The 14581-nt window shown below is 41.0% G+C and overlaps 1 protein-coding gene across 2 annotated transcripts in view; it reads right to left on the reverse strand.

The window, feature by feature from the left end:
- The window catches only part of Xpo7 (exportin 7), an 84979-nt gene that overhangs the window by 16235 nt on the left and 54163 nt on the right, over window positions 1-14581 (reverse strand). For both annotated transcript variants that reach the window (XM_028758721.1, XM_028758720.1), the window contains exons 8-18: window positions 14091-14164; window positions 12456-12575; window positions 11152-11298; window positions 9312-9484; window positions 6636-6829; window positions 6115-6220; window positions 3843-3978; window positions 3285-3358; window positions 2070-2150; window positions 1053-1116; window positions 578-686 (exon numbers count right to left, since the gene is read on the reverse strand). In XM_028758721.1, coding sequence (XP_028614554.1) covers window positions 578-686; window positions 1053-1116; window positions 2070-2150; window positions 3285-3358; window positions 3843-3978; window positions 6115-6220; window positions 6636-6829; window positions 9312-9484; window positions 11152-11298; window positions 12456-12575; window positions 14091-14164 — 1278 coding nt within the window. The remainder of the gene's footprint in view (window positions 1-577; window positions 687-1052; window positions 1117-2069; window positions 2151-3284; window positions 3359-3842; window positions 3979-6114; window positions 6221-6635; window positions 6830-9311; window positions 9485-11151; window positions 11299-12455; window positions 12576-14090; window positions 14165-14581) is intronic.

A 14581-nucleotide genomic window follows, 5' to 3' on the forward strand; every position in this document is an offset into this window, starting at 1 on the left:
AACTCAAAACCACAATGACAACCACCACTGAGCAACAATGGTTAGTTGAACCACCAGTGCTACTTAGGTGACTACTAACTTTCCCTGTTCATATACACTGGAACTACATAATTAAACCTTTGTTGACTGGGTCAGGTGTGTGGGGTGGAGGTGGTTCTGGCCAATAAGAATCTCAATAATTCTCTTATTTTATAGATAGTGCAGACAAAGAGAATTTTATATTTGAAAAATTATTTTAGACAAGAAATAATCTGGTTGGTCTGAAAACCACAGCCTTCTTGCCCCAGTCTCCCAAACAATGGAATAATAGCTTTATACTACTGTATTCAGCTTAAAGAGAATCTTAAAAGATATAGCATACCAAGATGAAAACTTGATTGGAAATTGTTACTCTATTCGAGTAGAGGAAGCATGGCAGCTTAATGTGTTCTTTGTGAAAATAGGGGGTTATTTTAGATGTTTTTGGTCACTGTTGAAACAACTGAGAAGACTTGCACCATTTCTACTCTCCGTCCTCAGATAAAAATTTAGTACAGGGCCAGATTACTTGTTGAGCCTCTAGGGTTTATTGCAGTACCTAAATCCACCATGAGAAGACGCCCAAGTGCTGTGTAGAAGGTAGTCCGACACCGCATGTCTGTCAGGTTGGACTGATTGTTAATACCCAAAAATGAAAAGTGCTCGCTCTATTAAAAAAAAAGAAAACAAGTTAAAAAGGTAAAAACATGGGTTAAGAGGTAGAACGCAAGTCAGTAATTTCAGAATTACTGAGCCCTTGCACACTAGCCCCATGGCCATTCATTATGGATACAAAGATGCTTTACTTTTGAAAGTTATTGTGGCTGCTATTACTGGTTTATCCCAAGTCTATACAGCAGTAGGTGACTTTAATACAGCTCAGGCATCCTGACCCCAAAGCAGCTCTGTGATGGGAATGTAATTTGGCAGAGATGCAGGACCCAGGGCCTTAACTGGAACACCTGCTGTGCAGTGCTGAGGAAGTGTCTGTGGGTGGCTAGAGAACAGAGGGGAGGTGGAGACCACTCACTCACCGTGTGATTGTTCAGCATGAACTGTACAGCGCTAAGCTTCACTAGCTTTCTCACGCTACTGTATGTAAAGACAAAGGGTCACAGTCAAGGAAGGTGTGCCACAAACTAAGAGATGTTCCAGAGTAAGTGTGCTTTCCCTAGAAATCTTATTTTCTAAGCCACATGAGCACAGTACTGCCAAATAAGAAGTGTTTGTTAGTATAGAACACCCATACCAAACTGCTACTTTTAAGAAAATCAGTACCACAGCAATTTCCCCTTGGAATCAGATTATCCTATAGTAGCTCCTTCTGGTAGGGATTTTAAGAGGGACTTTATACCTTAAAAGCTGCTGTGCATTGTAAATAGTCTCCGCTTTTACTCTGAAAGGTACTAGGTACTAGCTATAAAGTCTTTTTTTTTTTTTTTTTGGTTTTTCGAGACAGGGTTTCTCTGTGTAGCCCTGGCTATCCTAGAACTCACTCTGTAGACCAGGCTGGGCTTGAACTCAGAAATCCACCTGTCTGTGCCTCCCAAGTGCTGGGATTAAAGGCGTGCACCACCACCGCCCAGCTCTATAAAGTCTTTTGAAGAAGTGAGAAAAGGTTGCTTAAGAAACTGTACAATGGTTCCTGTACTTGCTGGCTCCTGACTTGGAACAATCCAAACTTTATTGCAGAAGTTGTTCAAATCAAGGAGAGCAAGCCACTACTTCTGTGGGAGAGCCTAGCGTCAGGCTGCTCACACTGAAGAGCCATGAGGCTTTTTTCTCTCACTATGGATGCTAAAAAGTTCAGTTAGAGAACATACCAGCAAGCTAAATTCTGGGTCCCTAGTATTATTTATAAATCTTAGGACCAATCAGAGATAAATCTGTAGTCAACTATTACATTGTGTGGTGCCTCACTTTTAATGACTTAGAATTATTCTAGATTCTGTGTCGGTATTGCCTTTGGTGCCGGAAAACAGAAGACACCTGAGCACAAGCAGGAAACTATCCAAGTTTCTGAGTCCCTCAGAATCTAGTTTAAAGGATATCCAATGGAGAGGTCATTGAGAAGTTGCAGTGTCTTGGAGGTGATTGGCTCACAACGACCCCAGTACTTCAAGTTGGTGATGCTGAAGGACAAAAAGAAAAAAGAAGCAAGAGAGACTTTTGATGTGTTTGATTTCCTCGATGGAGAAAGAAGAAATTCATCAATCAAGTCACCACACATCTGCATCACCAATTCACAGACATCACGACCACAGGAAAAAAAAAAAGGGTATAAAATCTCTGTACTTACATTTGGTTGACTAGAAAAATTATCCTTCAGATAATCTTCACTACTTGGTTCCAAAGCTACACTGGCCCATACCCAGGCCCTTGGAATTCTGGGGCACTCCAGGGCTGATTTCTGCAGCAAGGGTAAGAGATTTCTGCGGCAGTGATAACATGCAGACGTATGCAACTCTGCACCTGCACCATCCACTGTCAGCTGCAGAACTCTAGTAGCCCTTGCTTCTGGATTCTTGGCTGGCAGAGTCCTTTAGACCCCCTTTGCTTTTTCCATTTTAAATTATTAACCAGCTCATGGATATCAATGTTTAGGCTGGGACAGTTGCAAGGAAGCAAAATGTTACTTTGCACACAGCCCTGGGTTATTAATATTTGACTCCTAGTGTGTACTTTGATAAATTGAGCTCCTAAAGAGGAAAATATAACCAAGGGACATAACTTAAAAACAACAAAAACAGAAAAAGGGCCAATTAGGAGCACTGACTTTGAAGACATTCAAATAGCAGGAGCAAATTTTGGAGACTCAAGACTCCTGAAGGAAATGATGTTTCCTGAAAACAGTAAGCCCATGTGAGAGTGAGGCTTTCCCCATGGGCGTGGAGCAGGCATTCCTAACGGAAATCAGCACCAGAAAACAAATGTCTACTCTGGGCATCCCAGAAGGTTCAATGGTGAAGAGTGAAAGGACAAACACCAATCACCAGGGAGCAGCTCCATTTTGTTAGTGCCGTGACATGATTTGAACTGTGATTCCAGAGGCTAAAGAGAAGATTCAACAAAACTCTACACAAGCCTGGAATGCTCTGGGGCCGGGCCATATCTAAGCACAGCGTGTCACACACTCAAATGCACAATTCTCTGACGCAAACGATCAAGGCTGGAATAGTAAGGCAGTGGCAGCGCAGTGCCTGGGTCACTGCTCAGCTGCAGCAGGACAGCAGGGCCTCTTGCTGACGGTGAGCCACAAAACTTACACTTTTCCTATGAAGACACTCAGCACCATCGTCTCATCGTTCAGCCCCAGGACTTCCGAGAGTCGGCGGTACAGCTGGTGTCATGCAAAGTAAGAGAAAATAATCAGACGACACAGAGATCAGAACCATCACAAACCCGTGCTCTCTAAAATACATCCAAACTCAGAGTGTAAGATGTCGGACAGTCCTGGGAAGCATGTTCCGAAGGGACAGGCTAGCTTCAATGTTCTAAATTCTAGATGGAGGCTATGTTCTCTTATTAGTCCCTTCCAATCCTGAAATTCTCCAAACACTGCCAAAACCACTGGCTGTTCTCTACATCAGTTTGTGTATAGAGACAAAGAACTGCCAATCTGGGGGAATACAACAGATGTTTTGACTGGTCATTTGTTAAGCATATGGAGCACTAGAGAACAGGCTCAATGTATTGATTATTCTGAAAACATTTGGACTATCCAGTACTGGAAATCTGGACCCTTACTGTAACTGTGATCAACTGTTCCCCTCCATCAGCAACTGCACATCTGAGAGTGAGAAACAGAGCTGACAGTCTGTTACCTTTGAGGATTTCTGCACCTGGTCCCCAATGTAGATCTTACGAAACTGCTCAAAAAAACTCAGCATGGCCAGTTCGAGCTTCTCATTACCAGCCTGAGCCAAGCGGGAATCTGTCAGGTTCATAAGCTGGAGCACCCTGGAAGAAGAGGAGCAAGGATATCTTGGGCACTGTAAATGATGTAAGCTAGTTCAAAATCATCAAACATATCTTTATCCCTCACTTCGGGAATTGTCTTTTCTTTTCTGGTGAGGAAACCAAGTCTCTACTGCTTATAAACAGTGGTAAACATGAATATAAAGGTAATCATCTTTTTCTGGAACTTCCATGAGATTGTGGATGGAACAATCTTCTGCACTCAAATTCATCTATGCAGATGAATGGGATTGGATTAGCCCATTGCTTCTTAATCTTCCTTTCTCACACAGGCTTGAAAGGAAGGGAGACACATGGCAGAAAGATCATGGGCAGAAACCACTTCCAGGGACGAAGAGTAGATATACTACTTGTGACTTCACTCTTTTGCTCTGTACCCTTCTCTGTCAAACAAGGATGTTGGCAAAGTAGAATAAATAAGAATGTCATTCCTACAGGTGAATTAATTGGCATTTTACAGAATGAAGATAGCAACCATTTGTGACATATGAGTAAATTAGATTCACTTACTGTGTTGCAACATCCAAGAGGACAGCCTACAAGACACTGTCTAAACTGCATTTATTATGGCACATATGTGGTATCAGAAAGGCATTCTGATTTCATTCTTATGGCATCTTTGTTCACTACCTTTAGGAATTGCTAGTGGGACAATACCATGTACACTCTTGCCTCAGAAAAGGCAAAAGAACATCTGATAAACAACATGGGGTAGAAAGACACAAATGGGAATTTTTTCAGAAGACTCAGATTTACAGACTGAGTGTCTAGGAACCAATACTATGTAAGACACAGGTTCCTGGGTATCCTCCCTAGGAAGGACATCTGAAAAGTTCAATGTTTAATGGTGGCAGCTCTCTGTAGGGCTCCATAATCATTTTAAAGCACACAGTAGCATTCTGGCCCCTTCTTCTTCTACTCTTACAGTAATGTCCAGGAGCTTTCTAGAAGCTGTAGGGTATGTGGTATTACCACAGATGAATGCAGGGATGAGATTCCTGGTATCTTCTACATGACAGAGGTTTGAAAATTGTTGACTAATTTCTCTCCTAAACACCTTTCTTGTTTATTCATTTACTTGTTTCTGAGATTGAATCCGGAGTCTTCAGTATGCTAGACATGTGCTTTCCTATCAACATGTATCCTCAGCCCCTTCTTCTACTTGTAGAAATTTGAGACAGAATCCTATTTCAGCCTTTTTTTTTTTTTTTTTTTTTTGGTTTTTTGAGACAGGGTTTCTCTGTGTAGCCCTGGCTGTCCTGGAACTCATTCTGTAGACCAGGCTAGCCTCGAACTCTCGAACTCAGAAATCCGCCTGCCTCTGCCTCCTAAGTGCTGGGATTAAAGGCGTGCGCCACCACCGCCCGGCCAGACTTTTCTGAGTAGCTAGAATTCCAGGCCTATGCCACCACACTGGCCTTAAAAGTATTTCTGTTTGCATGTAATGGGCTTATTACTATAGTAAAATGACTTTTATTTTTATTTATTTATTTTGAGACAAGATTTCATTATACAGCCTTGGGTAGCCTAGAGCTCCATCTGTAGACCAGACTGGCCTGGAACTCAGAGATCTATTTACCTTTTCTTCCCCCCTTTAACTTAGAAAACTTTCAGTAACTTTTAACACCCACTTAGTGTTTTTGTTTTTTAATAAAAGGAGAACTACAGATACAAAATACTGCAAAATCCTGTGGGTCAACAAGGGTATGGCAAAGGGCTGTGACAAAGGGTATGGCAGGAGTGTTGCCATTTAACTTTTGGTGATACCAAGGAACCAGTCTCCTCTTAGACACGAAGGCATTGCAAATACAGCCCACACTCTCTAACTCCTAGACACTGCCCCTGAACAGATCAATGGTTATCCTCTCACTAGTTTTCCTAATTCCAGATACAACATTTCCCTGCTGATTATGGCCAAAATGTTCTCAGTGTAATTCATAGGTGGAGTTCTTACTGCATGCACAAAAGAGAGCTAGCTAGAGGAGCAGGTCCATGTCCTACGGTCACTCAGCTGCTGAAGAAGATTTTTCTGGAGTTGATGGAAGTGCCATGTCAGTAGGGCCCTAACAGGTACTGGGTAGTCAAGAAGAATGAAAGGCTTCCATAGGGCACACTTACCGACAGACAAGCTCACCATCCATTGCATCCTGCTCATCAGTACTGGCGAAAGAAACTCGGCCACCAATCACAGCTCCAATGATGTAGACCAACCACGTCAGTCGTCCTGGAGTAGGAAAAGACTCTTTAGTGACTGTCTCCTTGTCACTGTTGTAAAGACACTTCTTACTAGAAGGATCCTTGATTTTGAGAATCCTCTAGTAAATCTTACTTTTCTGATAGAAGATGGCTATCATTTTACTCTGGTAAGGTTGATACCAAGAGGGAAAGTGATCAGATAATGAGAGTTCCTGTATCAGACAAGAGTTATTTTAGGAATGCATAGTCCTTAGTTATTTTGTCCTAGTCCCTTGTGGCACTTGTTTGTTTGTTCATTCGTTCATTCACTCACTCACTCATTCACTCTGTGCATGGAGGTAATAGCAGGTAATAGATCCTTTTTTAGCCAGGAGAGCAAAGGGAGGCATCGAGAGGCAAAGGGGACTGATAGTATCTCTGGGCTCCCTGCACACTGCACTCACCCTCCTGCACTGCAATGTCCATGGGGCTGGCGCTGGCACTCTGCAGCAGTTCTTGGTAGGACTGGGCTGACTGGTCAAACAGCTGCACAAGGAGGGCGCACGTCTTCTCATACTCACAACGCCCGATCGTGGACAGCTGGTCCAACTGCTGCTGGACCAAACCTGTATCCTCCAGGGGGTCCTCCAGGCCATCCCTACTCCCAAGAAAGAAGGTAGCTCTTTAATTTCCTTGATACAGCAGCTCTTTCTCCTTCATCATAGAGGAGCATCATTAATTTTACACAAGGAAGGGTATTTAAAAAGTTTTGCAACAGATGTCTTTGTCCCAGCACCAGTTTGTGTTTGTCCAATATTGAACCTGGCAGTCTTATTTTTCTAACCCTTCTGAACTTTTGCATTTTCCTTCTTTTATTTAATTAAATAATTTTTTTTCCCCTCTGAGACAGGGTTTCTCTGTGTAGCCCTGGCTATCCTTGAACTAGAGATCCATCTGCATCTGTCTCCTGGGTGCTGGGATTAGAGGTGTGCACCACTACCACCCAGCTTATTTAAAATTCTTTTAAAAAATTACATTTTTAACTATTACTATGTGTGCACGCATGATACAGTGTGCACATGTAGATGAGGGGACAAAACTAAAACAATCAGTTCTTTACTTTTACCAAGTAGGTCTTGGGAACTCATGGTTGTCAATCAGGGTTAGAGGCAAGTGCCCTGACTCACGGAGTCATCTTGAAGGCCCATAAAGAGTAACTTCTCTCCCCCACCCCCATCCCCTTTATTTAATTTGTTTCTGTGGTGATGGGATTGAACTTGGTGCATGTCAGGCAAGTACTCTATTGCTGAACCACCCTAGGCCTCCCTAGCCAATATTTCTGATTACCGTACACTTTGGAGACTCTAAACACATATTCCCATAATTGAAATTATTGTGGCCAAATGAGTTTAGGAAATTCAAAAACTTTCATGAGGAAGGTAGTATGTTTCTCCCAGCAATGCAAAAATTTAGATGAATCCCATATCCTATCAAACTCAATCTTGCTATATAGAAAATACATAACTGTAAGAATAATCATACTAAGTACAATTTTTTTTTTAACAAAGCTTATTAAATAGGCTTGGTTTGTAGCCAATTTTGCCATGTATACTTTGGTACCAAACTGATAGTTTAGCTTCTCACCTCTGGTTTCTGAATTGTGGCTCTGTACCAGGTCTTGCCTTATCTGCTATTCTTCAGATTTTTTATAATACTTTGTCCCATGGTAAGATCTCTACTGTCCTACTGTAGCATGGCAATGCCAGAAGCAGCAGCAGCCAGCAGCTGTATGTTTTCAACATGCTACAACAGTGCTAAGTTGTGTTAATTCTCATAAGATCAAAAGGTAGTCTTATAACTATTTGTTGTTTATAGAAAAAAAAAAAAAAAAAAAAAAAAAGGAAACGCAGAACATGCCCAAGCATATATAGCTATTAAAACTGGCTTATTGGGTCTAGAATCTCTGCACATTTCTCCGCCCCCAGCATTGCTTCCTGGAAGCCAAATGATTGGACAAGGACTTTTTAGTGAACTTCCTGAATGCTCCTATTTTGAAATGACTCAAGTCATAAACAGTTAAGACCACAAACTTGGGCCTGTAAGACGACTCAGCAGATAAAGGCACTTGGTGTCAAGCCTGATGATGTGAGTCTGGCCCTTGGGACTACATGGTGGAAGAAGAAACAAATAGACACACAGACACAGAAAACATATACCAACCATAAGACTAAAGACAACTGAATGTCCTTGACTCTGAGCAAATAAAGGTCAAAATCCAAACAACCCCCCAAACCACAAACAAAAATGCCAAACAATAAAATATCACAAACAAACCCAAACACTGCAGACCCAGATCCAAGTATATTATGAGAAATGCAATGAAAAGATATGAGAAAGGTCCCTAAAGAAAGACGATTTGATATAAGGCGTGCATTAAAAGGCCTGACAATTTTCTTTCTTTCTTTAAAAAAAAAAAGATTTAATTATCTTTATTTTATGGGCATTAGTGTTTTGCCTGCATCTATGTCTATGTGAGGGTGCTAGATCCCCAGGAACTAGAGTTACAGACAGTTGTGGGCTGCTACGTGGGTGCTGGATATTGAATGTGGGTTCTTTGGAAGAGCAGCCAATGCTCTTAAATGCTGAGCCATCTCTCCAGCCACAGTCTGACATTTCTTTAATTATGGGTTTCTGGTCCAGTTAGTAGTCAAAGTGGATGGGAACTTTTATGCTAACATGACAAACAAATCATAAGCTTGACAGAACTACATCTCCTTACAAGCTCTCAAACTAGAGTCAGTTATGACTTAACCTTGTGATCTCATTTATCTACTTATTCCTCTAGGAAGTCTTACTAAATTCCATACTTAGACATTCTTTTACTTCCCGTGTCCTATAAACAGTCCTCACGTTTAATGAATATCAGTGGAAGGGCAAGCATATGCAGTGTGTTTGTACACACAGATACTGTTGTGGATGTTGATACAAAAGGACACAAGCAAGGTATTAGAGGGAAAGACAAAGACAGTTGGCCACAAACATAGTGCTAACACACGTCTAACTTTGTTCATTTGGGACCTGGTTTCTAGTAAATCTGACACAATTCTGTTGGTAAGGGGATGTGGTGGAAGTTTCCTTACCTCAGAATGATGTGCACAGATTCCAAGCGGGATGTGATATAGGCTTTGGTGACCTCAGGAGTATATGTTTCCAGCATGTGAGGCTCTGTGGCTTTGACATATGGTACAGAGGCTGCCAGCCGCTGCCATAGGCTCAGGAGATAGTGCACACTATTTGGGGCAAATTCCCAGTGCTAAATCAACAAAAGAACACAGGCATGTTTTTCATTTCTGTACACAAACTCCCAGGCCATCTGACACAAAGAATAACAAAGTAAGTTTTTAGAGGCTCGCATTTGTGTATGCTAATTCATTTAAAACAGATACTAGCTGTGGAGGTTTGATAAATGTCCCTCATGAGCTTGGGCATTTAAACGCTTGGTCACCTGTTGGTAGTGCTGTTTGGGAAGGTTTAGGTGCAGTCTTGTTGGAGGGAGTCTGTTACAGGAGCAGGGTTTTCAGAGTTCATAGCTTTGTCCAAGTTCACTCTCAGCTTCTGGATCCTGCCACCATGCTTGTCCCTTGCTGCTTGCCTCTATCTACCATGGACTCTGTTTATTGGTTTCTTTTGAGACAGGGTCTCATTATCTAGCTCTGGATGACCTGGAACTCACTACATAGATGAGATTAATAGGGATTCACCTGCCTCTGCCTCCTGAGTGCTGGGATTAAAGACAAGTACCACCATGCACAGTCCATAATAGACTGGAACCACAAACCAAGTAAAGTCTTCCTTCTATAAGTTGCTTTTAGTCATGGTATTTTATTACACCAGCAAAAAAGCAATGAATACACTAACATTTCAGATTCAAGAGTTTAATGAGAAAGAAGGTGCTTCAGTGCTGGCTGTATAAATCCATATGATAAGGAAAGATGCATGAAAGTGGGTTGGAGACATTAGAATGTAGGAAAATTGCTAATCAGCTTCTAAGAAATTATGAGATGGCCAAGTCCCACTCTGAAAGTAGTGATCCAGAAGTCACGGGATGAGACTCAAACTCTCAGATGAATGTTGTGTGATATAAATCACACAGCAAGACACCTTCAATGTGCTGCTGCATGAAGAGCAAGCGAGCGAGTGAGCAGGGCAGGGTGCGCTCTACTGTCTCTCATTTTTCAGGCTAGGTCCCCGTTCTTCTGCTTTTCAGAGAGATAATAAAGACTTCTCTTAGTACTGGATATAACCCAGGGCTTTAAGTGTGGTAAGTTAAGTACTCTACTACCAAGTTATGTCCTTAGCCCTTCTCAATTTTAAATACTGTCCTTATAACTTCTATACATTCCTCTAGCCAAAGATACTGAACTGTGTTTCTTGTGGTGCTGGGATCAAATGCAGTCTCACAAATATTAGACAAGTGTTTTACCAATGAACTACAACTTCAACCCTTTCCTCACACTCATAAATGTAAATAGTCTATAATAGTAACCACTTTGCAGTGTATGTTATAGGTATAAAATATTCCTTTTTCTTCTTGTGATTTTGAAGACTGAAATCAGAACCTCACACATATTAAGGAAGTGCTCAACCACCAAGCTATATTCCAACTCCAATAATGTTTTTCCCCCCCCCAAAGATTTATTTATTTCATGTATGAGAACACATTGTTGCTGTCTTCAGACATATCAGAAGAGGGCATCTGATCCCCATTACAGATGATTGTGAGCACCATGTAATTGCTGGGAGTTGAACTCAGGACCTCTAGAAGAGCAGTCAGTGCTCTTAACTGCTGAACTATCTTTCTAGCCCTTCAATAATGTTATAAAAACATTATTATGTTAAATTATTATGTTATTATGTTAAAATTAGTAAGAGAAGAAATCTCAATAATTAAAAAGAAAGACACAGTGATCAGAGACAAACCTGTAGGCTGGTCACTGTGAAGTTGGCTATCAACCGGATAACATCAGGGTAGTTTTCCACTTTTACCAGTTCTCCCAGTTGGTAGTTACTCTTTAACCGAGCCAGTAGTCTGCAGAACTCATGGTAATTGTTTGGGTCTGATAAACTCTGGCAATGGCATAAGAAGAAAATAAAATGGACATGTGATCACCACACTCCAAGAATGACATGTGCTTGGCATGGCAAGGGGAAGGGCGGGAGTCTATTTTTTCAGCTTCTAGGCTGCAAATAATCATGATTCAGAACAACACAGTTACAGAAGGCTTGGAAACAAGTAAAATATTTCTTTTAAAAGGTTTGATCACATTTATTTTCCCATCAACTCAAAACATGCATCCATGAGATGGGATCATTAGCCTCAAGCGGCAGAGGATGAAACAGGATCCAGAGGGATCATACTACTTGCCTAACAATACAAAGATGATCGATGGCAGAAATGGGCATCATTGCAGATACGTTTGCTTCTCATAGATCACAGGGAAGCTAGTTAATTCCATTTCTACATGTGTTGAGATGATTGCTAAGTGAAGCATCTTAGTGTTTTCTTAATCAACGAAAGCTGAACAAGTGTCTCAGGTTGTATCACAACTACTAGATGTTTATTATATGCTAGTATATAGTTATACCCAGTACTACACAAATGTAAACTATCAGTGTAATTTGTATTTCCTTATGAATATTATTTTCTACTACTGATCAGGACAGAAACTTTGTTTTATTCATTCATAGAACCCTAGCATATAGCTAGTCTTAATATAGTTTGTTGAATGGATAAAGGCATTTTTAAAGAGAGGGACAAAGCTAAGTATATTTAAAGACCCACTGCTTCAAGAATTTTTCTTTTCCAATTATAGAGAATATTGGAAGAAAAGTGGTATTTAAAGGGGAAAAAAAGCCATCAAATTATTATTTTTTTAAAAAGTACTTCCCTTCCAACTTAGGTCACTCATATCAATGTTAAACACTGAGAAACAAAACCAACCTTTAGATTCTTAACTTCTTGAGAGAAAAAAGTTCTTTACCCCCCAAAATTCTTGGCTCCATTTTTGCTGGCTTGTATCTAACGACCCTTCCTCCTGATTGCTGTATCCTGGAGCTACATAGCCCAAGCTCCTCTCTGGAGCAAATCCTTACCACAATTACCCACTTATCTTTAGAGGTGCAGACTAAGCTGCTTCCGATTTCTGCCATTTGTAGCCCTTAAACTTCAGACTTCTATAGCCAGCCATATACTAATTCAGTACATATATTCTCAGAAATCTTACCTGTGGATTTTCCAGTATTCGTTTAACACCATCAACAAGATGAGAGAGAAACTTGGCCCTCTCAGCATTGTTAAATAGGGATCTCCGGACTGAGGCAATCTGTACTAAGCAGGACAATACCTGCAAGCAAAGCACAGCACACACACTCAGTAAGACTGACAGATATGGCCCCTGTAATATTCATTAGCTTTATCACAGAAAGAAAGTTCATCACAGCAGTGCCCCAAGGCTACATTCAGCTTGGAAAATTCCCTTAGATAGTATCTCTGACTACTCCAATCACTTCTTTTATCCTTCTTTGTAAATACGCAAGCCTTAAAAATGCCAAGCGATTTATAGTTTCAATAAAGCTTGAGGTTTAGATTTTTTGTTTTAATAAAATCAAATTCTGCTTACAGAACTATGATAAAATAATCAGGCCCAATTCATGTCCTGAAAAAAAAAAAAGAGTATTTCCTTCCCCTTTCCACTGTGCTAGGCTCTTTGTTGTCTATCCTTCCAGATCTAGGTTCAGGTCTTTTCTGTATTATCTTTCCCCAGGAAGATGGACGTTTGTCGGCAGCAGCACAGCTGTTGCTCTTGCTCTGGCCTGGCTTCAGACATATGGAAGCACCAGGAGGTTGGAGGGTAGAGAAACAAAGATGCTCTCCTTTCACTCCCACTGCACCACAGCAGGCAGTTTCTTTATAAACTGCCATAACTTTGGCTGTAATGCTGTCTCCTAGCACACAGGCTGAGCTCTCCTAGGCCTCCACTCCCAGCAGCCTATCAAAAGGCAAGTGTCACCTGCCTTGTTGGGTCACTGTGAGTTGCTCCACTGTAAAAAGTCTGTTTTTTACTGACTACTTCTCCTGACTGTGCGGTATCTTCCTGAAGTGACTTTACTGTGTTCCTATGTATTACTGTGTTTCACGTACAATAGTACTTAAGTCCACAAATCCCTGGACCCACAAGGTTTTAGAATTTGAATGACCGTCTGACTTATGGTTAAGTTATTGCTTTAAAGAACAGACATCTGTTCCTGACAGCATCCCAATGCTTTTTGGGAGAAAGGCACATTTATCACTATGTGACTTTGGCCCCAGGGACTTTTTCTTTTTCTTTCCCTCAAATTTGTTATGTGAGAGAAAGGGAGAAAGGATGGCTTTGAATTTCCAATACAGTGGCCTCTATTTCCCATGTGCTGGGATTACAGGAACTCCTGGAAGATTTAAAAACCACCTTAGGCCAGTCTCAAAGTTTAGCAGACAAGTATCAAATGAATCTTCACACACTAGCCTGTGGCAAGCACTAGGGTTCCAGACACAAGACGGGACACAAAGAGCTGACAGCCACAACCTGAGCACAGAAAGAAGAATAAATAAAAACAATGAGACTCTGCTACTGGAAGCTTCAGGACAACTTCAGCATCATCTGGGTAACCATCTTTCCCTTTAAAGCAGGGTTTTTCTATGTAGCCCTGGCTGTCCTTAAGCTTAATATATAGACAAAGCTGTCTTTGAACACACAAAGATCTTCCTACCATCACGTCTGGCCTACATCTATGATTTTGCAAAACAAAATAGATCCACCAATTACTCACCGACACCACCTTCTAGAAACAGGTTTGCTTTACAAACTGTGGCTCTGACTTACCAAAGGTGAGAATGAGGGAGGAATGGAATGATACAGGTCAAAAAACAGCTGCAGAGTCGAAGAATCTAAGAATGCTAGGAGAAAAAAAAAAAAGACAAAGAACATGCCTTTATTCTGCCTGCAGAGCCTACATGCATTTTCCCTGCATTATATATCAGGAACCATATTCTTCTGATTACTTGTCAGAAAAGTATCATTTTTTTAGAAAGTGATAGACTAGCAGAGATTGTTTTCTTTTTTTCTCTTAGTTAAAAAAAGTAAACAATCTGGTTGTCTTTTTGACTTTCAAGGAACTTCAGATAATCTTAACCCCTCTTTCTACATGTTTGTCCTTAGGAAAAAAATGCAAGCTGACATTCTTTTGTTCATTTTTGTTTGTTTAAGACAGGGTTTTGCCAAGCATTCTGGCTTTGAACCTGGGATCCTCCTGGGACCAGCTGGGATCACAGGTAAGTGACACTGCATGGCATTGCTTTTAAGTAACCGAAATA

Source organism: Grammomys surdaster, unplaced genomic scaffold, assembly GCF_004785775.1.
Source record: "Grammomys surdaster isolate TR1022 unplaced genomic scaffold, NIH_TR_1.0 126219, whole genome shotgun sequence".
Taxonomy (NCBI): domain Eukaryota; kingdom Metazoa; phylum Chordata; class Mammalia; order Rodentia; family Muridae; genus Grammomys; species Grammomys surdaster.